This window comes from Scomber japonicus, chromosome 19 (genome assembly GCF_027409825.1).
Source record: "Scomber japonicus isolate fScoJap1 chromosome 19, fScoJap1.pri, whole genome shotgun sequence".
NCBI lineage: Eukaryota > Metazoa > Chordata > Actinopteri > Scombriformes > Scombridae > Scomber > Scomber japonicus.
Genome location: NC_070596.1, coordinates 21,972,600 through 21,996,718, shown reverse-complemented (window position 1 = coordinate 21,996,718; position 24,119 = coordinate 21,972,600). Strand labels below are relative to the sequence as shown.

The 24,119-nt window shown below is 37.3% G+C and overlaps 4 protein-coding genes across 5 annotated transcripts; 3 read left to right on the top strand and 1 right to left on the bottom strand.

Annotated features, from left to right (window-relative positions):
* The first annotated feature begins 1,043 nt into the window (after positions 1-1,043).
* Positions 1,044-6,687, top strand: LOC128379797 (kynurenine--oxoglutarate transaminase 1-like). The gene is made up of 13 exons (XM_053339434.1): positions 1,044-1,231; positions 1,326-1,384; positions 2,598-2,745; positions 2,900-3,049; positions 3,447-3,533; positions 3,651-3,776; positions 4,490-4,610; positions 4,705-4,781; positions 4,872-4,961; positions 5,322-5,508; positions 5,679-5,755; positions 6,035-6,121; positions 6,233-6,687. Exons 1-13 carry the CDS (start codon positions 1,160-1,162, stop codon positions 6,290-6,292), a joined length of 1,341 nt encoding a protein of 446 aa, XP_053195409.1. The 5' UTR covers positions 1,044-1,159; the 3' UTR covers positions 6,293-6,687.
* A 1,146-nt stretch (positions 6,688-7,833) lies between these two features.
* On the top strand, positions 7,834-11,691 carry LOC128379798 (kynurenine--oxoglutarate transaminase 1-like). Of its 2 annotated transcripts, none has more exons than XM_053339436.1 (12): positions 7,834-7,907; positions 8,329-8,476; positions 8,633-8,782; positions 9,092-9,178; positions 9,298-9,423; positions 9,560-9,680; positions 9,775-9,851; positions 10,187-10,276; positions 10,511-10,697; positions 11,126-11,199; positions 11,400-11,486; positions 11,611-11,691. In XM_053339436.1, the coding sequence occupies exons 1-12, from the start codon at positions 7,855-7,857 to the stop codon at positions 11,668-11,670; spliced, it is 1,260 nt and encodes a 419-aa protein (XP_053195411.1). In that variant the 5' UTR covers positions 7,834-7,854; the 3' UTR covers positions 11,671-11,691. The 2 variants fall into 2 exon arrangements, with proteins under 2 accessions (XP_053195411.1, XP_053195410.1); XM_053339435.1 differs by having other exon boundaries at positions 11,123-11,199.
* Positions 11,692-13,022: 1,331 nt separating this feature from the next.
* Positions 13,023-17,994, top strand: spout1 (SPOUT domain containing methyltransferase 1). Its single transcript, XM_053339437.1, has 12 exons — positions 13,023-13,104; positions 13,185-13,224; positions 15,207-15,320; positions 15,403-15,562; positions 15,651-15,740; positions 15,828-15,877; positions 16,512-16,642; positions 16,732-16,804; positions 16,902-17,000; positions 17,135-17,237; positions 17,344-17,491; positions 17,637-17,994. The coding sequence occupies exons 1-12, from the start codon at positions 13,057-13,059 to the stop codon at positions 17,712-17,714; spliced, it is 1,134 nt and encodes a 377-aa protein (XP_053195412.1). The 5' UTR covers positions 13,023-13,056; the 3' UTR covers positions 17,715-17,994.
* A 1,853-nt stretch (positions 17,995-19,847) lies between these two features.
* On the bottom strand, positions 19,848-23,395 carry st6galnac6 (ST6 (alpha-N-acetyl-neuraminyl-2,3-beta-galactosyl-1,3)-N-acetylgalactosaminide alpha-2,6-sialyltransferase 6). Its single transcript, XM_053339439.1, has 6 exons — positions 23,356-23,395; positions 22,838-22,897; positions 21,319-21,513; positions 20,386-20,798; positions 20,175-20,282; positions 19,848-20,048 (listed from the first exon to the last, which is right to left on the bottom strand). The coding sequence occupies exons 2-6, from the start codon at positions 22,859-22,861 to the stop codon at positions 19,862-19,864; spliced, it is 927 nt and encodes a 308-aa protein (XP_053195414.1). The 5' UTR covers positions 22,862-22,897; positions 23,356-23,395; the 3' UTR covers positions 19,848-19,861.
* Positions 23,396-24,119: the final 724 nt, after the last annotated feature.

The window sequence follows — 24,119 nt, the reverse complement described above, 5'->3', positions numbered from 1 at the left end:
GACAATCTGCAGCTTTTTATTTTGGTTGCATGACAACTTCATGGTGAATGAATGTATACTGCGCCTGGACAAGAAATAGCCAAGCAGATAACTCCCCATAAAATCCTAAATTATAGTTTTTACCCTTCAGCTTTTGTACGGTACACAAACTATAACATGTTAATTATTGGGCTGTTTCTAGTCAGGCTATGCTAACCAGCTGCTGGCTGTATTATTGTAGGGTAACGCAGGACGGTTGTAATGGTTTTTGCATTTTGTTCAAATACTCTGAGACTACACAGCAGACCAGTACAATTTAACTAGATTGAACTCATATCTGTCAGCTTAGTACTTGCATTATTAGAATGTGTAGCTACAGTACATATGATAATAAACTCATAATTTGCATTTGAACTGACTATATTTTCCCTCTAAACTTCAAGTGTGGTTTCATTTCAATAAATGTTCAAATGATTCAATATTTTACAAAAAAACAAAGATTAGAGAAAAAGTCCAAATACTGAAAACAGGCTTGTGTATCAGAACTTTATTATTTCTTCTTTTGTCTCCCATTAATCATCTCAAGACCCCTTTCGATTCATCTGCTGACCATTTGGAGGTCCCAACCCCTAGATGGTCCAGCAGCTACATGCTGCTGACACACTGATGCTTCAGTATTAATAATCTAGTCATATATAATGATAGTAATAATAGTAATAAATAATATATTAGTCAGAGGGACGAAACCACTACTTTTACTACAATACTACAAGCTGGTAATACTTGTGTCCTTTTTCTTAAAGTGGGATTTTTCATGCAGCATTTTACTGTCATTAAGAATTTGTATATTGCTGTATCGGTACTTTTACTAAAGTAGGATTTTTTTTATGCAGGACTTAATTAAGTATTTGTACATTGCTGAATTGATACTTTTATTGAAGTAAAGAGTCTCAAAACGTCTTCCCAAACCGATGGGATTTCTCCGACAGTGTCGCTGTTTTCTTATTTGAATATCTCGCCCCGCCCATTCAGGAAGTGCAAATAAAAACACCAGGAGGGTTGAAGTTGTCCAAACAACCTCAGGAGCTGCAGACAGGACAGACAACAACATTTAGAAACGTCTTTTTTAGTGCACCGTTTTTGGGATAAGCCCCTTGACTGAGGCGATGAGCGTCCATTGATGGGAATACTCAGGATCATTGCTGCTAACTGGACTGTAGTGCGTCAGACTGCCATTAGAAACAATCACAAGGTTAGTGCAGCTGTACTGAAGTGAAGACACACTGGTAATAAAATCACATTGACACATACATGCAGGGAGCTTTTAAATGTGCTTTTATTTGCAGATAATCATGTCCAGAGCACTTCATGCAAGCAGGACGGAAGGAGTGGATAAAAATGTTTGGTGAGTGATTATATAATGTTTTATTTTGAGCCACTCATTAAATAAGAAGCTGATTTTCCAGCCGAGCACTGTCAACACCTGTGATATATATACAGATTACTAAATGTCAGATTGGCAGAGTTTAAACCCAACCATGATCCGGTTCACAGCCGTCTATCACCTCACTTTAACCAGCTGATTGGTGGAGATGAAGGTGGCGCACATACTGGGAGAGATCAAGTCCTTTTAAAGTAGTTTTTAAATGAGCCAATATTACACATTTATACTCCAATACAGCATCAGTACCACCACTTCAAGAGGAAATACAGAAAAGACATCAAAATCAATAAGATTTGATCATGTGATCCATTATTTTAACATGTGATATTCCTTAAACTGGTATCATTTCCCGTTTTGTAACTTCCCATTAAACATATGGTTGATTTAAGATGGAAACTGAACTTTTTACTGGTAAATGAAAGGAAAAGGAAGCAATTCAGCCTCTTCTTTCATGCTCTGCAAAATAATCATTAAAATGTATTCAACCAAATTACAAAAGAAAATTATTTGTTAATCCTAAACAAAACTCTGACATTGTTTAAGTTGCGGCTTTTTACACATCAATAAAATCATTTTATGAGTGGAAATAGATTCTAAAACATTTGATGTCATACTTATTCACATATATATTATTTAAATTGCAAAAATCCAGGTTTATCTGAGAAGAATAATCTGCTCCAGTGTAAGTATTATGTACTAATCATTTATGTATTTTTGGTATTTGATTTAATTAACTATTAGTAACAGTCTTAAAACTTCTGCATTCAATACAGAAATAATCTATTCTGAAGCATCTCTTATTGTATTTTATTGATTGACTAAATGGCACTAGGCGCACAGCTGGCTCATTACACATGGAATATTAAACTCAATAGTCAATTTAATTTAATTCATTGCAGAAAATACACAATACAACAACAACAAAAATATGTGCACCATTTTTTAGATAAATAAAAGAATAACTAACAGAAGAGAAATGTGCAGGAAGAATCAATAAAACCCATAAGGGCTTGTTGAGTGGCTATCCTATGGTGAGATATATAACATAAACACTTAAGAGTAAGGAAATACAGACAAATACACTCAAAAGTTGAACTAAAATATAAAAAACTAAGGACTTATACTTCTAATCAAACAGCATTGCAGTGTTTAACCAGCTGTTTTGTATCAACAGGGTTGAATTCACACAGCTGGCAGCAGACTATAAAGCAGTGAACCTCGGACAAGGATTTCCTGACTTCTCCCCTCCTAAATTTATCCAGGAGGCTTTTTGTGAAGCTGTGAGTGGAGGACCTTCAATGCACCAGTATACACGTGCCTTTGTAAGTAGACTTTAACACACTTTTGTCTTTCTGGGAATGTGAGAAATAACTGTGAATGTCCCTCATCCTCATCCTGTGGTCCATTTCTATTTCTCAGCAGGATTTAATGAAATCTAATAGACATCTAATGTGTTTGTGTCATTTCTTTCCTCAGGGCCATCCCCCTCTTGTTAAAAATCTGGCTAAATTCTTCAGCAGGGTCGTGGGACATGAGATCGATCCTTTTGAAGACATCCTTGTCACAGTCGGAGCTTATCAGGCTCTGTTCTGTGCATTTCAGGCCCTGATTGGTGAAGGTGATGAGGTACGAAAATCGGGTGGAGCCAAGTTACAAAACTTAGGAAAACATAAAAAGCAGGAAAAAGGACAAACACATCAAACTGTACATACGTTTCAATACGGTGTGTGTATGTAGTTAATTATTGTTTACTCATGCCTTAAGCTACAAGGTCTTTTTTTAACCTCATTGTAGTAATGTGTGTAAAATGCAACATACTGTAAAAGAAAAAAGAGAACTAGAGTTGAAGAGTGAAGGTGAAGGAAGGAAAATCAACCTGAGTCAGCTTAATTTACTCAAACAGTTTTAAACAAATGTTTGTGATTTATAATTCCTTTTAGAAAATTCATAGTTTATGTGTAATAGCATAAGAAATGTTAGGTTAAAGCTAAGACCTTAACCTAACATGTGTTTCTTCTTTCAGGTCATAATTGTGGAGCCGTTCTTCGACTGCTACCAGCCCATGGTGAAGATGGCTGGAGGAACAGCAGTATATGTACCTCTAAGGCCTGTGAGTAGTTCATGTTTTATGAAAGAGTTATAGAGCATCTTATAATAATTTAACCGTTATCACTGTTTATGGTGCCATAAATGTATCCTCCCAACTTTTTTTTTTCTTCAATGACAGAAAGCTGAGGGCAAAGCCGTCCTGTCAAGTGGAGACTGGGTTCTTTCTCCCGAGGAGTTGGCCAGTAAATTCACTCCACGCACAAAAGCCATCGTTATTAACACTCCCAACAATCCGATAGGCAAGGTAAGGGTTTAGAAGTGTGGTGATATTTTTTATTTTAGGGGACATGTCTTGCTTTTTTCTTATAATGTTGGATGTCTTTGTTAAACATTGTCAAAGGATTCAAATCTTTAGGTGAACATATGTGAAAATACTCACTGTGAGTCAAAAGCCAGAGCTTCAGCCTGCTCTTTGTTTGCAATGTTACTTCTATTTCTGCCTCATGACATGAGATAAATGCCCATCTCAGCCTTTTTTGCTAAGGTTCTTCATGTTGTCCACTCGCATGTTTTGGATTGAATTGACTAGAACATGTATGAATGTATTTGAGAAGTTTCCATTTGAGCAGAGATTGAGGAAAAGAAGTGAAATACTACTACTGCTACTACTACTGCTGCGGTTTGCTTACATAGCCTCCAGAAACATGTAAGGCGGCTAACCATCATAACCATCAGAAGAGAGAAGGTTTATCAGGAGGGATCTTTAAAGAGACAGGAGTTCAAACAGCCTCAGACAGAGGCTGAATGGAGTGATTGCATAATGTGCCTGTATAATATAAAAAGGGAAAGATATTCCAGTAGAGCCCTGGAATATGAATATAGACCTGGGAAAATGCATGATGCGTGCACTTTAAAGCCAAATTAACGCATTCTGCCTTTGTTTCATTCACTTACTGTTGAGTAATTTAGTTTTTATTTGAATATATGGATAGAAACACTTTTTTATGTCTGTTACAGGTTTACAAGACTGAAGAGCTCCAGATGATTGCAGATCTGTGTATCAAACATGACGTGTTGTGCATCAGTGATGAGGTGTATGAGTGGCTGACGTACGACGGAGCCAAGCATGTAAAGATAGGTGAGATACTGAACAGACAGGGTTCAGCAGAATGGTCACATAGTCATAAGAAACATTATTAATATAATATTTGTTGTGTTTGTGTTATTGACAGCCAGCCTGCCAGGCATGTGGGAACGAACCATCACTGTTGGCAGCGCTGGAAAGACTTTTAGTGCTACTGGCTGGAAGGTAAAACCCAGATGTTCTGATTCACGTTATTCATATTATCTTATTATTTACTTAACAGGGTAAAAAGTCTGACCTGTACTGCCTTTTCAGGTTGGCTGGGCTATGAGCTCCGGGCATATCATCAAACACTTGAAAACCATCCATCAGAACACTGTTTATCACTGTGCAACAGCTGCTCAGGTAAACACACAGTTTAGATTCATTTGACAGATGAATCCTAGTTATGTTGAACATTTCCATTTTATAATGACAGTGTGGCCATTATCACTGTAATTGTCAGTATAGGAACCAGCCTTTCCACCTTTTAGCCACCTAACTATAATGTAATGTTTTTTAATTAGGATTTAAGAGCTTAATCAGAAGAACAAATATGAGATCAACTGTTTAATTTAAGTGATTTTATATCTGGGGATAGGGAACAAATGTTTAGACTCATCATCAAATCTACACACACTATATAACAACTGTCATTTCTTCTTCACTTACACCTTTGAAACTCTTTAATATCCTTTTTTTTCCCTCCGTCCCTGTCGTCATCAGGAGGCAGTCGCTTGTGGGTTTGAGAGAGAGTACGAGATGTTTGGGAGTCCAGAGAGCTACTTCAAGCAGCTGCCTGCTCTACTGCTCAACAAGAGGAAGAAGCTGGCCTCGTGTCTGGAGAGCGTGGGTCTGCAGCCCATCATGCCAGAGGGAGGCTATTTTATGGTCACGGATGTCTCCTCCCTCAGTGAGTGTTATTATTTATATCTGTCAAGTGTCAGTTGAATTTTGGGGGGATTTTATCACATCAGCTAAAAACTTCAGTTACTAATTAATTATTACTAAATTAATATTTTAAAGAAACCAACCCTCTAGCCTTTTTAATGTTTTTTTAACCTGAGCTTTATTTTCTGTCAGAGGTGGACTTAAACGACCCGAGCACGAAAGATGAAGCCTATGACTTCAGATTTGTCAAATGGCTTATTAAAGAGAAGGTAAATATTTAAGATTTAATAAAACCTTTATTGAAATGTATGTTTTCTTTCTAATGCACCAACACAGATATTGTAATCCGTTTACTGTCATAAAGGACTGAAGAAACCAGTAAATAGTCACATTTAAGAAGCTGGAATCAGAGAATTTGGACATTACTTCTTAAAAAATACTCAAAATGGTCAATTAATCGACTTTTGCAGCTCTAGTTTAGATTAGTGGTTTTGTGTAACATTTCATTCTATTATTTTAAAATTTTTCTTCTTTGTTATTTTCTGCAGGGTTTAGCAACAATCCCTGTTTCTGCATTCTACAGTCCAGAGCACGGCAAAGAGTTTGACAAATACATCAGATTCTGCTTTGTTAAGGTAAATTCAGCCTAATTAATTCAACAGACTTTGATCTGAACCTTCTCCCGTCTCGCTCTGTTGCTCTTTGTCTACCTCTCTCACTCAAACTCACTTTCTGTGCCCCTAAAGGAGGACTCCACCCTGAATGCAGCAGAGGATATTTTGAGAAAGTGGAGTCATGGACAGTAAACCGGCGAGTGACGTGACTCACACCGTCCATCTACATGTCAACCGGCCTCCTCAGTTAAATTGAGCCATACTCAGTTTTTAAGTGTGTGTGTCCCGTCAGTCGGTTATACTGTAAGGCACACAAACAAAACGTCCACTTTCACTTTGTCCTTAAACGTATGAAAACACTCAGATATTGAAAAAAAAACCTCATAACTGTTTCTGTGCAATGATTTTAAACCACAAGCTGTGAATAAAGTATTTTTCAGTATGATATGTATTACACAGGATTTCTAAAGGATGATTATTTGTAACTTAAATAACGTACTTCTGCAGCATGTCAAATTTAAACTGCAGAGTATATCCGTCCTGAATCTAACTAGGAACACAGTTTAATAAATCTTTTATTTGATCAACATGTTCTGTTCTTTAGCGTTCTCTGTTTTAAAGGCCTCTTCAAGCAATGTGTACATCACAATACTTGACTGTCTGTATAAAAAGTGTTCAACTCTGCCCTCCAAGCCACAATTTTCTTAAGACAGCAACTTGTATTTAAATTGTCTGTGTTAACTTGTTTTTATTTAGTCAGAATATATGTTTGTATTTCTAAGGTAAAGCTACTGAAATCCATCTTTGTAATCAGTTTTAAAACAAATAAATTCTTTAACATGAAATCTTGAGTTGAATTAAGCAATAAATATTGAGTGTAGGGAAATTTGTACAGTTTTATTGAACTTAAAAAAGTTAAGCAAATACAAAAGCAAACATTGCCTTACTGAGGAATTACATATTGTTAGTTAAAGGTAATAAAAAGTTAGCTATACCTGTCTTTCTATAGTACTGCACTATGAAAATGAAATACTGGGTAAAAACACACTAAATAGTTCAGTGTAATCAGTTTCAACAACTCTTTAGGGTTCAATTTACTTACCAAATGTTATAGTGTACAGTCAAGAAGGAGTCTTGCTTCCATAAACAGTATATTTGAGATTTAAAATGATAATTTCAGCAACCTTAACTGAGTGTTAATTATAATAAAAATGTTTCTATTTTGTTGTTCTGAATAGCAGGGCCAAGAAAGTGTTTTTTAATTGTATTTTTCCTCATATTATTTAATAGTGTTGTCAGCATTTTAGTGACAGTGTTTATTATGGTGTTATGCAGGAAGTAGACATTTAAAAAAAAAAGATATTTGAGGATATATACGCAGAAGTAAAACTTTCTTTTCTTTTCCAGTTTTCCATGAAGAATATGAGCAAAACTATGATTTCATGCACTAAATAAAAGAATTCTGTAAACACTGCTAATGAGAGCAAATAGATTTTAATCTATTATTTATTCATTTTTCCTGGCTTATTATTTACTCTTCCTGATAGTTTAAGGATCTCAGGACTCTACATTTCAATCATTTAGCCTATGAATTTTTATGGGGTCCCATACAAAGGTCAGAAAAAGGTTTAAAGGTCAGGAGAAGGAGGAGTGGAGGCAGCCTGGTTACTCTATCACCTCTTAGATAAAAGGAAGGAAACCACATTTGGAGCGTATTTGCTCCTGGTAAAAAAAGTGGGTCATTTCAGTTAATCATGACACGACAGCTTCGCTCCCCCAGGACAGACGGCGTGGATAAAAACATTTGGTAAGTGATAATGGCACAAGTGGACTTTTGACACGTCAGTTTATAGGCTACATGTGCCTGTTGCCATTTATATCAGCCTGTTAATAAAGACTCCCTGTAGTAAAATATGGACTATTAAGTGTTTTTTAAACCATTCAAAAGGGATCAACAGGTCTAAGAAGAGCATTTTAGATGTTTGTTAAAACTTGTGAGGTTTTCTTAACCTGATTTTAGTCTGCCAGGAGGCTGGATACTGATAGATCATATTCCTCAGTTAAGATTAGTAGAAAACCCAACAATTATAACTATAGAGCTGCAACAATTAGTCAATAAAGAGCAGCAGAAAGTAATTTAAGTGTATTCAACTTAATATTTAATTTACTAGCTTATACTTCTAATCAAACAGCATTGCAGTGTTTAACCAGCTGTTTTGTATCAACAGGGTTGAATTCACACAGCTGGCAGCAGACTATAAAGCAGTGAACCTCGGACAAGGATTTCCTGACTTCTCCCCTCCTAAATTTATCCAGGAGGCTTTTTGTGAAGCTGTGAGTGGAGGACCTGAAATGCACCAGTATACACGTCCTTTTGTAAGTGGAAATGCATACAGTTTGTTTTTTGGTGAATGTGATTGGATCTTCTATCATTTTCTGGAGGCTTTAAGGGGAAATTTGGGACAATTTTTTCTATGTAATGTAACTGTAACCGACAGACATCTAATGTGTTTTTGTAATTTCTTTCCTCAGGGCCACCCCCGTCTTGTTAAAAGCCTGGCTAAATTCTTCAGCAGGGTCGTGGGACATGAGATCGATCCTTTTGAAGACATCCTTGTCACAGTCGGAGCTTATCAGGCTCTGTTCTGTGCATTTCAGGCCCTGATTGGTGAAGGTGATGAGGTACGAAAATCAAGTCAAGTCATGTTCATTTATTCATTACAGGTTTTAATCAATGTGTATGTCTGTGGTTTATACTTAATATTAGAAAATAGTTTAAGCATCATATATAATGGCAGAAGAAATTAAAATCTAGATTTATTTGTAAGATTTGGAATTCCAAATGGGTAAGAGAAATGTTTTAATTCGATTTAGATAACCAAATTATTTCCAAAGTTTACTTACTACATGACAAAATGTACCAAAATGGTACCACAAACCTGTCAAAGTAAAAGTTAAGACATAAAGAAAACACTCTTTTTCTTCTTTCAGGTCATAATTATCGAGCCATTCTTCGACTGCTACCAGCCGATGGTGAAGATGGCTGGAGGAACAGCAGTATATGTACCTCTAAGGCCTGTGAGTGGTTCACACTAGCTGTAGAAGGTTATAAAGCACCCTGTACATCTTTTTCTTTGTATAAGTGGACTTACATTTTTTACATCAACTGTGTTTTTTTTCTCTCTTGGCAGTTACAGAGAGCTGAGGGCAACACCGTCCCATCAAGTGGAGACTGGGTTCTTTCTGCTGAGGAGTTGACCAGTAAATTCACTCCACGCACAAAAGCCATCGTTATGAACACTCCCAACAACCCGTTAGGCAAGGTAAGGACCACTGACTTCAGCCTGCTAAGAGTAGAGATGGTTGTGTCAGTAGATTTCTGTGCACATGAAGCTGCTGTCCCTGAATATAATGTGTCATCACATATAAATACACATCACACATTGATGTCTGTTACAGGTTTACAAGACTGAAGAGCTCCAGATGATTGCAGATCTGTGTATCAAACATGACGTGTTGTGCATCAGTGATGAGGTGTACGAGTGGCTGACGTACGACGGAGCCAAGCATGTAAAGATAGGTGAGATACTGAACAGACAGGGTTCAGCAGAATGGTCACATAGTCATAAGAAACATTATTAATATAATATTTGTTGTGTTTGTGTTATTGACAGCCAGCCTGCCAGGCATGTGGGAACGAACCATCACTGTTGGCAGCGCTGGAAAGACTTTTAGTGCTACTGGCTGGAAGGTAAAACCCAGAACTTCTGATGAATATCCAATTAATATGAAATACAAGATTATGGACCAGTTAAGATGCTTAAACAGGCACATTGTTTGGTGCAAATTGTAAAATGGATGAGTAATCACACTGACCTATTTTCTTGAGCCTTTAAAATTGACTTAAATTCTCAAATTGTAACTAGCTCTGTTATAACCCGAGTCACCAAAATCTGTAGAATATTGTGAGAGCACTAGCTGTGTTGATTGTGGTTTGTACACATGTATGTACACAGATAAGGAAGAACCAAACAAGGAGAGATCAACCATTGAGATAGTGTGTAATGATGTATATTCTTCTTCCAGGTTGGCTGGGCTATTAGCTCTGGAGATATCATCAAACTCCTGAAAGCCGTGCATCAGAGCTCTGTTTTTGATTGTGCCACTGCTGCTCAAGTACACACATAACTGTTTGAACATCTTAGGGTATCGATGTAGTTGCTCACATCCTAAGTCTTGAATCTTGACATCAAATGTATCTTTTTGCCTTTTATGTTTTCATTAAGTCAATAGAATGAATCAAATCCACTTACACTATATCAGAATTATCATATCTTCTGCTTCATCTACATCTTTGAAAGTTCTCTGTATCTCCCTTTGATCTTCTTTTCATCCACCCGCGCTCATCAGGAGGCAGTCGCTCGTGGGTTTGAGATAGAGTATGAGCTTTATGGGAGTCCAGAGAGCTACTTCCAGGAGCTGCCTGCGATGCTGCACCACAAGAGGAAGAAGCTGGCCTCGTGTCTGGAGAGCGTGGGTCTGCAGCCCATCATGCCAGAGGGAGGCTATTTTATGGTAGCGGACGTCTCCTCCATCAGTGAGTGTTAGTAAGGATCCAGTGGTATTATGTTGGCATGCAGGTGTCAAATTAAGTACTTCAAGTTTGTGGAAATGTTCACAATGTTGGTTTCATCATGAGCTCCTGGTTAAGGCACAACAGAGAATCATTTTATAAGATTAATTCAAAATTTATCTGCAGCTTTTATTCAGAGACTAGAAGAAAAAAACATCCATCCATCAATTATTTTCACATATACATTCAGTATTTGGAGGGGGATAGGTGCTTATGTTTCCTTGCCTGTTATATTACCTTTACAAAAATAAAAGTATGTAAAAACAACAAAATAATTCTCTTGTTTAGTCTTTTACATCACAAACAACTGGGCAGAATATAGTGACACATTCCTCTTATTAGTGTTCGTAGCTTCTCTATGACTAAATTTAACTTTTACTTTTTGACAGAAGTGGACTTCAATGACCAGAGCACTGAGGATAAACCCTACGACTTCAGATTTGTTAAATGGCTAATTAAAGAAAAGGTAAAAAAAAAGAAAAAAGAAAAAAGACATCTAAGTATTATAGTGTCTTTGAAAGACAGAAGAAAATGCAGTTGATGGGACTGTGTCTGTTTTTGTTGGGTTACATTTGATTAAGTAATATAGTAATGTGTTTAGAATGACCTGTTTTTGATTTTTCTCAGCTTCAGTCTTTATTTAGTTTGACTTTTTCTTCTCTGCAGGGTTTGGCAACAATCCCTGTGTCTGCTTTCTACAGTCCAGAGCATAGAAAGGACTTTGACAAATACATCCGATTCTGTTTTGTCAAGGTAAACACAATTCAACATATTAAATTGAATTTAATTGTAATTCATTGTTAAAGTATTCTCATTGAGTTGCTTTTTGTCATTCCTTTAAATTCATACACTCTTTCATCCAATTTGTGTCTCATAGGAGGACTCCACACTGGACGCAGCAGAAAACGTCTTGAGAAAGTGGAGGATCACAAAGTGAAATATCCCACGATGTGACACATCACACACTCTAACACGCACACACACACACACACACACACATACACTATATGGTACTTTAGGTGCAGAAAACACAGCCTACACTGGTCATTTTTCCTCACTGTACTTGGACACTCAGGCTTTGAAAAAAATTGTGTTTCTGTGTTATGATTTTAAGCAAGAACTGTAAATTAAATGTTTTGTTAATATTATATTTCTCATTAACAGCAGACATATTTGTGCTGAAAAGAAAAGAAAAGAAAAGAAAAATGTGAAATAAAGTTTTTTGTAAATCCACCATAGCTACTATTCTCTTTCTTGTAGTTCATTCTGTGAACCAGCCTGTTGAAAGCCCCTGAAGAGTTTCAGTTAGTTTGTTTACCGTTGCTGAGTTGTTTATTCACATTTGTTTGCATTATTTACTCGTGCACCGAGCCGACTGGTGAAGTATTGACAGCACAATCCTTCTTGTAGCTTCCAGCGTTTGTCTCATGTCTTATGAAGGAATGTGAACGTTACGGTCTCTTCTGTGAATGTTGTGAAACTGTGTCAGTACAGCCAGAAAGTACATCTTTTAAAACATCAGCCATTTAAATTTACAGTCAAAGTTTCTCATTTATGATTTATTTCAGAACAAAAAAGGGAAAGGAATAGATTTCTCCTCATTTACTGATCAAAATAAATACATCTAAATGAAAAACACACTGTGTGCTCAGATTGGTTTACCCATTGAAAGGTATTCTATTCAGTATAGGAATTCAAAGGAAAGTAAAAAGTGTGGCTACCAACCCCATTCTCCCATACTGTACATGAAAAGGAAAGCTGCACAAAATATGCTCTTTGACTATACCTGATGTTTGAATGGAGCATAGATGCATGTAGCTCTCTACACTTGAAACCCTCTGCAAAATGAGTAAAAATGACAGTCACAGTAGTACATTTTAAACCTGTATTTTTATTGTCTCTCTTACAATAAAGATAATTTTATTAATGGATTTATTATTTCATATTGACTAACAAGAAGATGAAATTAAGGTTTCAGTTGTAATTTATAATATTTTGGAAGTATTAATACTGAACTATTTTAGGTAGAAAGAGATTTTTATTTATAGGTATTATAATATATAGTATTTGTTTAAAACATCGCGAGAGTTCAATTAGGCAGCGTTATTACCCGCATTCTGCGATGACCCGCCCTACACTGCCTCTGATTGGCTCTGACCTTGACGGTCTTAAATTCCCGAAGCCAATCATCTCACACCTCATGCCGAAAGCTAACCATAAGTATCAGCCAATCAGAGGCAGTGTAGGGCGGGTCTTCGCGTAATGCGGGTGGAAAAATGTGTCCCATCCGTAAATACACTTCACGTGTTGGTTCGTGTAAAACATGTCTACCGACGTTGCTTTAAAAAGGCCCAAAAATGCGTCCTCTCAGGTACTGTTACTCGTTTTTAGAGTAAAATGTCACCTTTTTTTAACGTTACATGATATCTTACCTGTTTCTTTCTTCTACAGCCCGAGGAGAGGCTGGACTGGAAGAAAAGGAAAGCAGAGAGTGAGTAAACAGCTAACCTCAGCTAGCAGCTCACAGTGGTACAGACTCAACTTCATGTTGCATTTATCACTACAGCTCACCTGAGGAGTCAAGTGTCAAAGTTGGATTTATTTGCCAATTAGTGGGAAGTCAAACAAGTTTTACAGCAATAAATCAATGTGTACTTGTAGAATAGCTTTAAATGTATCAAATAACTACACATCTATCTGAAATTACATGGTTTGATGGTTTCTATTAATTCCAGTGGCTAGGTCATAAATCAAATATAATTAACAATCTGCACATTAAATTGATGTGGTAAACTTTCATGTACCCCTCAGCAATTGACAAAAAACTTCTGGTCCTCAAGAAGAACTTGTAACACTTCATTTTAATAGTTCTGACAGTATTTGTATCCATATATGTGTATTTATTTATTTATTTATTTATTGGTCTTGTTTTACTGTCCCAGTCTAATAGTTTGACTTTGGAACAGGTATGTGTGTTTTTTAAAGAGGTGTGTTTGTCATTCCCCTGCTTTTATTTAGGGCTGCAACTAATAGTGTTTGTCATCTTCACTTAATCTGTTGATTATTTTCTAGTTTGATGGATTAGTCATTTGGACTATGAAAATGGTAAAAAAAAATCTCATTTAAGAAGCTGAAATGAGAATATTTTAGTATTTCTTTCTTTGAATACGTCTCATTGTTAAATTATCAAAATATTTCCTTATTAATCAGCTAATTGATCCATAATTGCAGCTTTACTCTTGTTTATGAATATTTAAAAGGTACATTTTATAATAATATATAGCCCAAAGTCACAAACTCAAACTCCTGTCTGTTACTGATCTAGGCCGTGGGGCTCCTGTCTGAAAGTACTACTCACAGGGAGAGAGACTAGTTGGGTAGCAGTAATTAAAGCTCCACTACATTGTTTAAACTAATGGGACGTTGAAAGATCCATCTGCTCGATTGTCAAAACATGTGATTTCCTCCTCATAAAAATTAGCACTCAGTTAAATGCTGTTGTGTTTCTCAGCTCAGTTCAGCTCCCAACAGTCATTTCTTTGTGTGCACAATTGGGGAGGAAAAAAAGTGAAATTCCTTAGAAGTCCCCAAATCGCTAGTTGCTAGTGTGCAATGTATAGGTCCTATTGTGGACTCTGTACTGGATTCAATGGTACTACAGGGAGCATCAATGACCCACAATGCACCCCGCATTCCTCTGCTTTTCAGGATCGTTGAAGGGTTGCTTGTAATTTCTTATTCCGTGATTTGGTTTGCAGAAACATAAATCCTGCTCATTTATTCACACTAAAAATATCAATGAACAGCAGAGGAGAAAATAAATGTCCTTTTCCAGCTTTTTATGTAAAAAAATCTGAAGCCAGAGGTTAAATCTCTTAACTGAGCATGTAAGTAGGGGTGGGGGAAAGAATCGATACAAAATAGTAAAGCGATATTTTGCCTGGCAATATTGTATCGATACATAGACACCAAATATCGATATTTTATTATATAAGTTGCAAATGAAAATGTAAGTTTTTGGTACCAGAATAATAAAATAAATTGCTTTCTCAGTCCACTAGAGGGCTCTAGTTTGCTTTATGGTGAGGTCAGCAGAGGTGACAGTGTGTAGGAGGAAGTTTTCCTTTGGGGACATAATTTGCAGTTGAAAAAAGGTAATGAATTGCAATATATATCGCAGGCAGCATATCGCAGTATATTTAAAATCGCAATAATATTGTATTGTGACAGAAGTATCGTGATAATATTGTATCGTGGAGCCTCTGGTGATTCCCACCCCTACATGTAAGAATCACTGTCCTAAGATATAGTTCCTGTGCTGGAGGCCGTCAACTCTCTAAGCCTCTGGAAATGCTTTAAATGAAGGGGTTATAACCATCAATTTGTGCCTGTCAGAAAAAACATCTAGATGCAAAAATGATCTGTTGATCTAATTCTCTTACTGGTGTCACTGATTCTTCCTTTTAAAAACAGTAAAGGAGGCTAATAAGCAAAGGAAAGAGGACAAGCTGATCAAACAGCTGGAGAAGCAGAAACAACAAGAGGCAGCAGAGAGAGCAAAACTTGAACAAAGCCAGAGCAAAAAAGGTAAGTTTGTCATTTCATGGATCACTTTTAGATCAATCAGCTGTGAAGCGAGTGATGTAACGTGCGATCTGTGTCACTTTAGGTCGGCCGTACACGGTGAGTGTGGCCCTGCCTGGTTCTGTGCTGGATAACGCTCAGTCCACTGAGCTTCGTACGTACTTAGCAGGACAGATTGCTCGGGCCTGTGTGGTGTTCTGTGTGGATGAGATCATTGTGTTTGATGAACAAGGGGAAGATGTCAAGTAAGTAAACCTATCAATAAACACTCCCAAATGTCAAACTATGAGAACACTCATGGAAAAGATGTTGATTTTCGGCTTCGTCCCACAGGAGCGTTGAAGGAGAATTTAAAGGTGTTGGGAAGAAAGGACATGCTTGTATTCAGCTTGCCAGAATACTTCAGTACCTTGAATGTCCACAGTAAGTTAGACCATAATATAACCTCATCAGATCACCACTACCAGCCTGTTTTATCTGACTGTGATTAAAGCTTGTCTCCTCCACCAGGTATCTGCGCAAGTGGTTTTTCCCAAAGCATCAAGACTTGCAGTATGCAGGTAGTTTGAAATAATCTTCATTTACTTTACATATAAGGAGAACCCCCCCCCCCCCCCCCCCAAAAAAAACAAACTGTCATTATAAATATTTCAGTAGTATCTCTTTGATCCCTTTCAAAGTCCTCTGCTCGAGATGCATCTCAGCAATGCTCCCATTCCTGGAGACATTTACTGTAGTCTTCTCTAGTCACTGTACCCAGAGTCTTCTGTGTTTCTTTCTAGTTCTTCTCCTCTAAATCTTCTCCATTTCAGGCCCAATTTTAGTTTCATCATACATTCCCTAATGGCAAATCAAATAACTACAGCCTACTACCATGCTTTCTATGACTCCTGGGAAATTTTGGCCTCCCCTTGTACATTCATTTACAGACACTTTCTGTACATGGCAATTAAACTGTACCCTTATCTTACTGCCTTTTGTTAGAAAATGTGTATAAATTCTTTATTGTAACTTCCTAACATATTGTCGGCTTGTATTTGGTAGACTCACAGCAGTTGCAATGTTTTCTAGCATTATTGTTACAAAAGCAACTTTCCATGTATGTTTCCTCTAACTGCAGAGTCTTACATTGTAACGTATAAACAAGCTTTATAAATGAAGGCAAAAAGACAGTCATTTTCTTTGTTTTACCAGGATTGCTGAACCCTTTGGACAGTCCTCACCACATGAGGATAGATGAGGAGTCAGAGTACAGAGAAGGAATTGTCCTCGACAGGCCGACAAAACAAGGGAAAGGTTCATTAGTCAACTGTGGAATGAGAAAGGTAATAATCTTAATATCTTCTTTTAGAGGTCATCATTTGATGTAGACAGTGAATATAGACTTACATCTCTGTCTGTCTGCTCCTCACAGGATGTTCGGATTGATAAACAGCTGCAGTCTGGACTGAGAGTCACAGTGCAGCTCAATAAGACGCAGAACCAAGGTAATCTTATGAATCAGACTGTGACCTTTGCAGCATTTATTTTACCATTTGTTGTTTTTGAACATATACGCAATGAAGTATGTCTGTCTGTCCTCAGAGAGCAGAATGTTTAAAGGGACAGTGGTGGCTCCTCATGTACCCAGGACTGAAGGAGGTCTCTACTGGGGTTACAGTGTCCGCTTGGCATCTTGTCTCAGTAGGTTTCTCAAACACTCAAAAAGTATACTTCAAAATAACGGTTGCAGTTTCTTGAATGATTAAAAAAGGATGAAATGCAGTGAAAGAGTCCCCGTCTTGACCACTTTTATCTTTTATTGCTGTTGGATGCAGGTGCAGTTTTCACAGAAAGTCCATATAAAGAAGGATACGATCTGACTATTGGCACATCAGAGAGAGGCAACCACATGGACCAAACAACACTGTCGCCATTCAAGTAGGTTCAGAGCGAGTAACGGAGAATGCGGTTTTATACTTGGTTATGATATGATGTCATTCTGCTTTATTCATTTTAACTCCTTTTTTAAACTTAAACTTTCCAGGCATCTTTTGGTCGTTTTTGGAGGTCTTCAGGGATTGGAGGCCAGCGTAGACACAGACCAAAACCTGGATGTGACTGACCCCAGTGTTTTATTCGACCTGTACCTCAACACGTGCCCCGGTCAGGGCAGCAGGACCATTCGCACAGAGGTGAGTGCAGAGATTAGTTGGAACTAAGCAATCTGAGTCAAGATGAATTCACACTTTGCACCATATAAGTAAACGCCTTAAATCTTCATCTATTCTGCAATCTATTGATGTTATATTGTGTTTTTTTCCATTCTTTTCACAACAGGAGGCCATCTTAATTTCCATGTCAGGGCTGAGACAGAAGATCACAGCTGCTTTTTCAGATGTTGCCAATGGTTCATGAAAGAATAAATAATAGAGGAAAATAAATAAAGACATGCTGGTCTAATTGTTTAACTCGTGTGTGTGAACTGCAAAGCTGTAATTTTGATCCACTGTAATATTTCCCATAAATATCTCATCACACCCATCAGTGCAGTCAGTGCTAGATATCTGTTAGATTTATCTTAATGTTATTTTTTATGTCTTCATTCTGTATGTCTTTCAATAAATTGTACATATATAAATACATATACTATCCACAGGCTTGAACTGACTTGTATTGGGTTTTTTTTGTTTTTTGTTTTTCCATAAACGAAAAGCATTGCTGAGACTAGCATAACATGAACAAACAGATGGCAAAGAACATTTGAGTTAAATGTTCATCAATAAATACCAGCCGAGCTTCAGATTTCTGAATGAGCTCAACTGTGTGTCTGCATTAAGAGAAAAATGTTCCATCTGCTGAAAATTATAAGATTTTTTTTAGTACAAGCCTGTTATACTTCTTAGACTGTCCTGTGGATACATCACATTCCAGTTGCAATGCATGCTGCATGCATCACCCTGCATATTAGCTTTTATTTTATCCTTCTCTAGAGAAGACACTGTTTTTATGCCAGGTGTAAATGAGACCTGCAGTTTTCATCCAGGTGGATTGATTAATTTAAACGCAGTACGCTTAGCTTAGCTCCCACAATAAAACATACCTTTATAAAGGTTATAATAAGTTAATGTTAAAACAGTTTTATAGAAGTGTTGATTGAACTTTACAATTATAGTGATTGTAATTAGTATTGCTGAGTTATTCTCTCAGGTGTTTAAAATATTTAATTTACCCCTCAAACTGAGCTTGTTAATACATTTTGCAGGCAGTTTAATCACAGTCAGTGCGGCTGGTATATTCATCCCGTTCATTATCGACCATTGTTTTTCAGTAAGTAAGTAGATTACAAACTTACTTAAAGTAAATCACACAGCTCATATTAATCAAGCACATTGCGAGCAGTGTGATACAATATCTGCTGATTAATACTCTGATCTGTTTCTTCAATAAAGTTTCAGTTTGACTTGAGACTGAACGGTGCAGTCATGAGAGTGACACACTGACACGTGACACTACCATAATGCAACTGAACTGAACTGAAGCGCTGGAATGCCACTGAGGTAAAAAGGTTTCATGAGGTGACAGTTCTATGTTTATGTACCAACTTCTAATTGAGGGGACATTAACACACTTAATAACTTAACTTACTTACTCTTTACTGCATCTGGTTTTACATGATGTCTGAAATCTGAATGTGTCCAATTATTACCCTTAACAAGAATAAATTGTTTATGTCACTGTTAAATTAAAAAAAAGATAAAATCCCTCAAACTGAAGGTAGTGAAGGGCCTCTTCCTCGTGGTAATTAATTATTTAGGGTGATATTTGTTAACTTCGACTGGATTTTGATCCCTTTTTTTTTTCTTAATAGTGATCTGTAGCACCAAGTATTAAAAAAACTACCACATGCTGGCATTGAATTCTCAGTGAGACTGTGAGTCATGTTCCCTCATTGTTGGTTCAGATGTCCTGCTTTAAATCATAATTTAGCTGTTTTTTGTATTCAGGCATTCTACACTGAAGCCTTAAAGTTTTGGGCTTAGCTTTCATCATGAAAAAAACGGTTATTGGCCATATAGTCACATCTGATTAGAGGAGCTTGCTGATATAATCCCACCTCAACATGGGAAACACAACTGCATTTTTTCAATATGTAATAACAAAAATATAATAAACGTGTAAAAATTATCTTTCTTATCTATTTACAAAAAAACCTCATCAGACGGCTGCCGCATTTCGATGCAGAGTATTTCAGAAACCTCCCAAAATTGAGATTCTGCACTCTTCTTCTTCTTTTTCTGCAACAGAACACATTCCCAAATATCTTAGTCATTTGGTCCGATAATAGATTTTTTCCAAATACTTGCTTCTTCTTTTCTTTTTTTTTAATATCCTCTTGGCGATTCCTCACAATAGCTGTCATTCATCATTCATGTGGTTAGTTGAAGGCTCATTCAGGGAAGTTGTAATAAAATCCAGCCAAGTAGCGCTCATTCAGGCTTTTGTGAGTGCGGGGGGGGGGGGGGGGGGGGGGATCTCTTCTGTTGGTTGTCATAAACGTCTTTTCACCAGTTGGGATGAGTGAAGGTGATGTTATACTGCTTTGCCCAACGTGAAAACACCTGTTTCTCAGTAATAAAGCGATGGTGGTTCCCTCTTCGGCCGCTCTCGTTCTGTAGATATGTCACACATTCGTCAGGCCCTCTGGGTTTGTAGTAGTGGTACGGCATCTTCTTGGTTACGGGTTTCTTCCTAGGAAACAAATTCATTCAATATTATTAGTTTATTGGTTTGGCAGCCAGATGATCTAAAAGTGTGGTTGACTTTGTTTGTTTTTAAGAGCCTATATTGATTTATTAGTGTGATCAATATACTCACCCACAGTGACTGGGTGGAACCATCCCATATACTTTGATATTATCACATATCTCAATGGCTATGACCATGGTGAACCAGCCTGTGCTCAACCACGAGTGAGACTTTTGTCTGAGCAGGGAAAAAAATGACACAAATAAGAAACCAGATTTGTGATTGTCCACAAGTAGATCAAGTTAACATTACACCAGCTCCCTAAATACTAAATACTCACCTATCTCGTCCCGTCTCCCTGTGAAACAGACTGTCAAATCTGCGCATCTTGCCCGGCGTGACGCTGAAACAAGACACGTTGCTGTAGGTCATGCTGACTCTCTGGATCAATCTGTACAAGGTTCCTTTGGCGTCCTTCCCAATCTTATTGGGCGGTCCCCAGAAGATGATCATGGAGTTGCTGTCTGTGTGCCGCAGGAACTCGTTCGGTCTCCGCACCACCCTGAACACACTGGAGTGAGCTACGACCCGCAGAGAGGTCCGATTGCCCACGTCGGTCTCATAACCCAGAGTCGGGGCATCGTTCATACGGATCACACACTCCGTACGGTCGATCTCTTCTCCTGCTTGACTACCCAGGACGTGGCTGGAGCTCGTCACTAGTGCACAGTTATGGCAGCGCAAACTCATATTCTGGGGGAAAAAACACAACATGAAAATGATATTACAATTTTAAAAATACCATTACTTTGCAAAATTAATAGTGGAGTGGAAATAAGAGTCAATCATCAAATCTTCCCTAATTGTGTATTCATTTCCTAAGAGGTGAATTTTGATTTAATGTTTACAAAACTATATTAAATCATTGAGCTAACAGTTAATACTGTGCTTGGTGAATAGTGTTTAACTGATTTCAGCATCATTAAAAATGAGTATTGGTACATCTTAAGTTGTAATCATTTATTTTCAGCCACACTGGCGGTGCCGCTCTGCTCTGAGGATTGCGATGTTGGTCAGTTGCTCCATTTCCTCTCCAAACTGAAATAAGTATTGCAGCACATATATATTGTTTTCAATTTCATCAGATTGTGGATACTATAAGCAACTCAGTCCACACGTTTCATCATTTTCCCCCAACTAAGAAACAACACAAAACAAAAAAGCAGTGCTTCACTTGAAACATTTCTGTATTTGAGTCCAAACTGTTGAGTACCTTGCTCCCGTAAACGGGCACATAACCATCTTTCCCAGCCCATTTCTTCAAATCTGTGGTCTTGAGAGCATGACTTGTAGCCACATGGAAGGGAGCGTAGGTGGTGTCGTTGCTGTTGTTGGAGCCGTAGAGGATGAGGATTGTCATCAGGACGAGGAGGGCTATGAAGATCACCATCCGGTGGCTCTGCTGCCCCTGCAATTTAAACAAGAGTGGTGGGATTTAATTAAGTGCACAAACTCAAGAAGTTTATATTATATTTGAGACACTTGTACGTAAGACAAGCATCCTCTGAGTCATTACAGCCACATTATATTCCTGCTGCACTACATTTATTCAACATCTTAAGTGACATTTCAAATTTAGCTCACACAAAACTTACATAGAGCTCATAAAATGTGACGTTATAGATTAAACAACTGGACAGTGTGTAAAATTAGAGCTGAAATGATTAGAGTTAGTTATTTTTGTAAGTGATTAATCCTAACTAACTAATTGTTCATGAAAAATGCAAACACATTATGGCTCCAGCTTCTCCTATGTAAGGAGTTTCAGCTTTTCTTTGTATTAAATTAAAGTCATAATTTTGAGGTTAGAACTATGAGTGGGACAAAATAAGCAATTTAAAGATGTCTTGGCTCATTCCTCACTATTCATCTATTAACTGTGAACATAAACCATAGACAAATCAATCAGTAGTTGCAGCCATATATCTCCACTTCTATAACTCCACTTCAACCAAAGCTGTAAAATACTACTTACACTTTAATGCATGAGTAATAACAATCTAATAATATCATACATAATAAATTAACAGTCATGGGATCCAAATGGTAATTACATATTGATTCATCAGTGTTAGAAGTAAGGATTAAAATAGGAATTTAAATGCAGGACTTTAAAGGATAGTTAAAGGATAAGTTTTCTGTCTTAAAAAACAGTTACATACCCAAATGAACATTGAAACATAATGCACCTACAATTTAAGTGACGGGGGCCAAAATCTACACTCTTCTTATGCAAAAATGTATTTAAAAGTTTATCTGAAATCAGTATGAAGCTACAGTCTTCCAAATGAGTCAAATCAAGTAGATATGTTTCAACATTAGTGCTGAAGTTCCTTTTTTTGTTACTATACTTCCACCGCAGTGCAACAGGGAAACACTGTCCGAGGAAACACAAAGAGGGAATTTGATGCTAAAAATACTGTAACTGTGGCAAATATCCACTTGACATGACTAACCCTGACTGCTGAAGCCTCATATAAGCTTTAGATAAACCTTTAAATGCATTCTTGCACAAAATAACTGTGGATTTTGAAATATTGGGTGAACTCATCCTTTAAGTGAAAGATCTGATTGTGCCTCTTCCACCACTAATAATCACTTGCATGCATCTAATAATACTCTTTAGACTAATCATACTAATGACGATGATAATGATGATAATGATAATGATAATAATGAAGTACAAGAGGTGTAGGTGCCACACCCTCCTCGAGTCGTTTAATCTGTCTCACCTTGCCAGAGATCTTGAGCTCCATGCTGTCAGATCAGGCTGTGATCGTCTATCATCATATCTGACAGAAAAACAAACACATCAATGCACATTAACGTCACTTCTTTTTCCCCTCCATTTTTTTTCAAGTGATGCTAAATATTCTGTTAGCTGTAGTCATGTTTAGCTTTTTAAAAAATGTAAACAAGCAGTAATAAACGGCAGTAACGTTAATTATTGACATATATTTACAGTTTTAACCGATAACCAAATATATTAAGAGCGGGATAGCTGTATTTTATCTCATATTTACCAACATAACAGGCAATTAAAATGTCATAATTACACTATCCTGACATGAAAAATACCACCTTAAGTAGCCCTCCGTTGTTGACGTGCCGTTATATGAGATTTATTTATTCTCCTTTCTTTAAAACAAAACGACATAATCCTTTTCTTCTCTTCTAATGTGATACAAATAGAAACTAACCTGACATGTCAAAGAGTCAGGAATAGAGAGCAGAGATAGGAGCTGTTTACCGTCTCATGGTGTCTGAGGTCTCTCTCATCTCTGCCGTCCCCCATCTTCCTGCACCACTGCTGACGTCATCTTACGTCACTCACTGCAGCACACAGCCACGAGACGTGCATGAACCGTAGACTGTATGGCATGAACTGATCAACCCCCAGCCCCCCCTCCAAAAAAAAAATTCAGCATTCACACCCTTTTACTAAAGTAGAATGATGAGTACCTTTACTCAAGTACAACTTCTGAGGTACTTGTACTACTTATACTTGAGTATTTCCATTTATGCTACTTTTCAAAGGGAAATATTGTACTTTCTACTCTATTTATTTGACAACTTTAGTTACTTTTCAGATGAATTTTGATTTGACACAATGGATAATATACAACACATTGTTAAATATTACACCAGTGGTTTCAAACCTTTTAGGATTTCGACTTTTTGATCTTGCAGTGTGTAGTATAGCTGGAATCACATTTCAGACACCTACTGTATGAGTCTAGTGATTTTTCTTTGCATGTGATTTTCAGGCTCACTAACCAGCCTCATTTATCTGTCACTCATGAGCCTGACAAAACATGCACATGGGAGCTGCGCAATCAAATGAAAGCATCAATGCAGACGGGTTTGTCAGATTTAATCAAATCAAAGCTAGATACTGCTGAGGTGGTAAAAGTGGGGACGTACCGTGAGACAGGGAACACTTTTAGCATTAAATATGAGGGGAACATCATTGTCATGTGTCCTTTTAGTGAAAGTGAAACCACTTTAAACTCC

Excerpts from the sequence above, each read along its gene's own strand:
- LOC128379797 (XM_053339434.1), top strand. The coding sequence starts at position 1,160 with ATGGGAATACTCAGGATCATTGCTGCTAACTGGACTGTAGTGCGTCAG. Across the intron at positions 3,777-4,489 it reads CCAACAATCCGATAGGCAAG|GTTTACAAGACTGAAGAGCT; the intron begins GTAAGGGTTTAG and ends TGTCTGTTACAG. Across the intron at positions 4,782-4,871 it reads TTAGTGCTACTGGCTGGAAG|GTTGGCTGGGCTATGAGCTC; the intron begins GTAAAACCCAGA and ends CTGCCTTTTCAG.
- st6galnac6 (XM_053339439.1), bottom strand. The coding sequence starts at position 22,861 with ATGGAGCTCAAGATCTCTGGCAAG. Across the intron at positions 20,283-20,385 it reads AGGGAGACGGGACGAGATAG|ACAAAAGTCTCACTCGTGGT; the intron begins GTGAGTATTTAG and ends TTCCCTGCTCAG. Across the intron at positions 20,049-20,174 it reads GTTCCACCCAGTCACTGTGG|GAAGAAACCCGTAACCAAGA; the intron begins GTGAGTATATTG and ends TTTGTTTCCTAG.
- LOC128379798 (XM_053339435.1), top strand. The coding sequence starts at position 7,855 with ATGACACGACAGCTTCGCTCCCCCAGGACAGACGGCGTGGATAAAAAC. Across the intron at positions 9,424-9,559 it reads CCAACAACCCGTTAGGCAAG|GTTTACAAGACTGAAGAGCT; the intron begins GTAAGGACCACT and ends TGTCTGTTACAG. Across the intron at positions 10,277-10,510 it reads ATTGTGCCACTGCTGCTCAA|GAGGCAGTCGCTCGTGGGTT; the intron begins GTACACACATAA and ends CGCGCTCATCAG.
- spout1 (XM_053339437.1), top strand. The coding sequence starts at position 13,057 with ATGTCTACCGACGTTGCTTTAAAAAGGCCCAAAAATGCGTCCTCTCAG. Across the intron at positions 13,105-13,184 it reads CCAAAAATGCGTCCTCTCAG|CCCGAGGAGAGGCTGGACTG; the intron begins GTACTGTTACTC and ends TTTCTTCTACAG. Across the intron at positions 17,001-17,134 it reads CCGCTTGGCATCTTGTCTCA|GTGCAGTTTTCACAGAAAGT; the intron begins GTAGGTTTCTCA and ends TGTTGGATGCAG.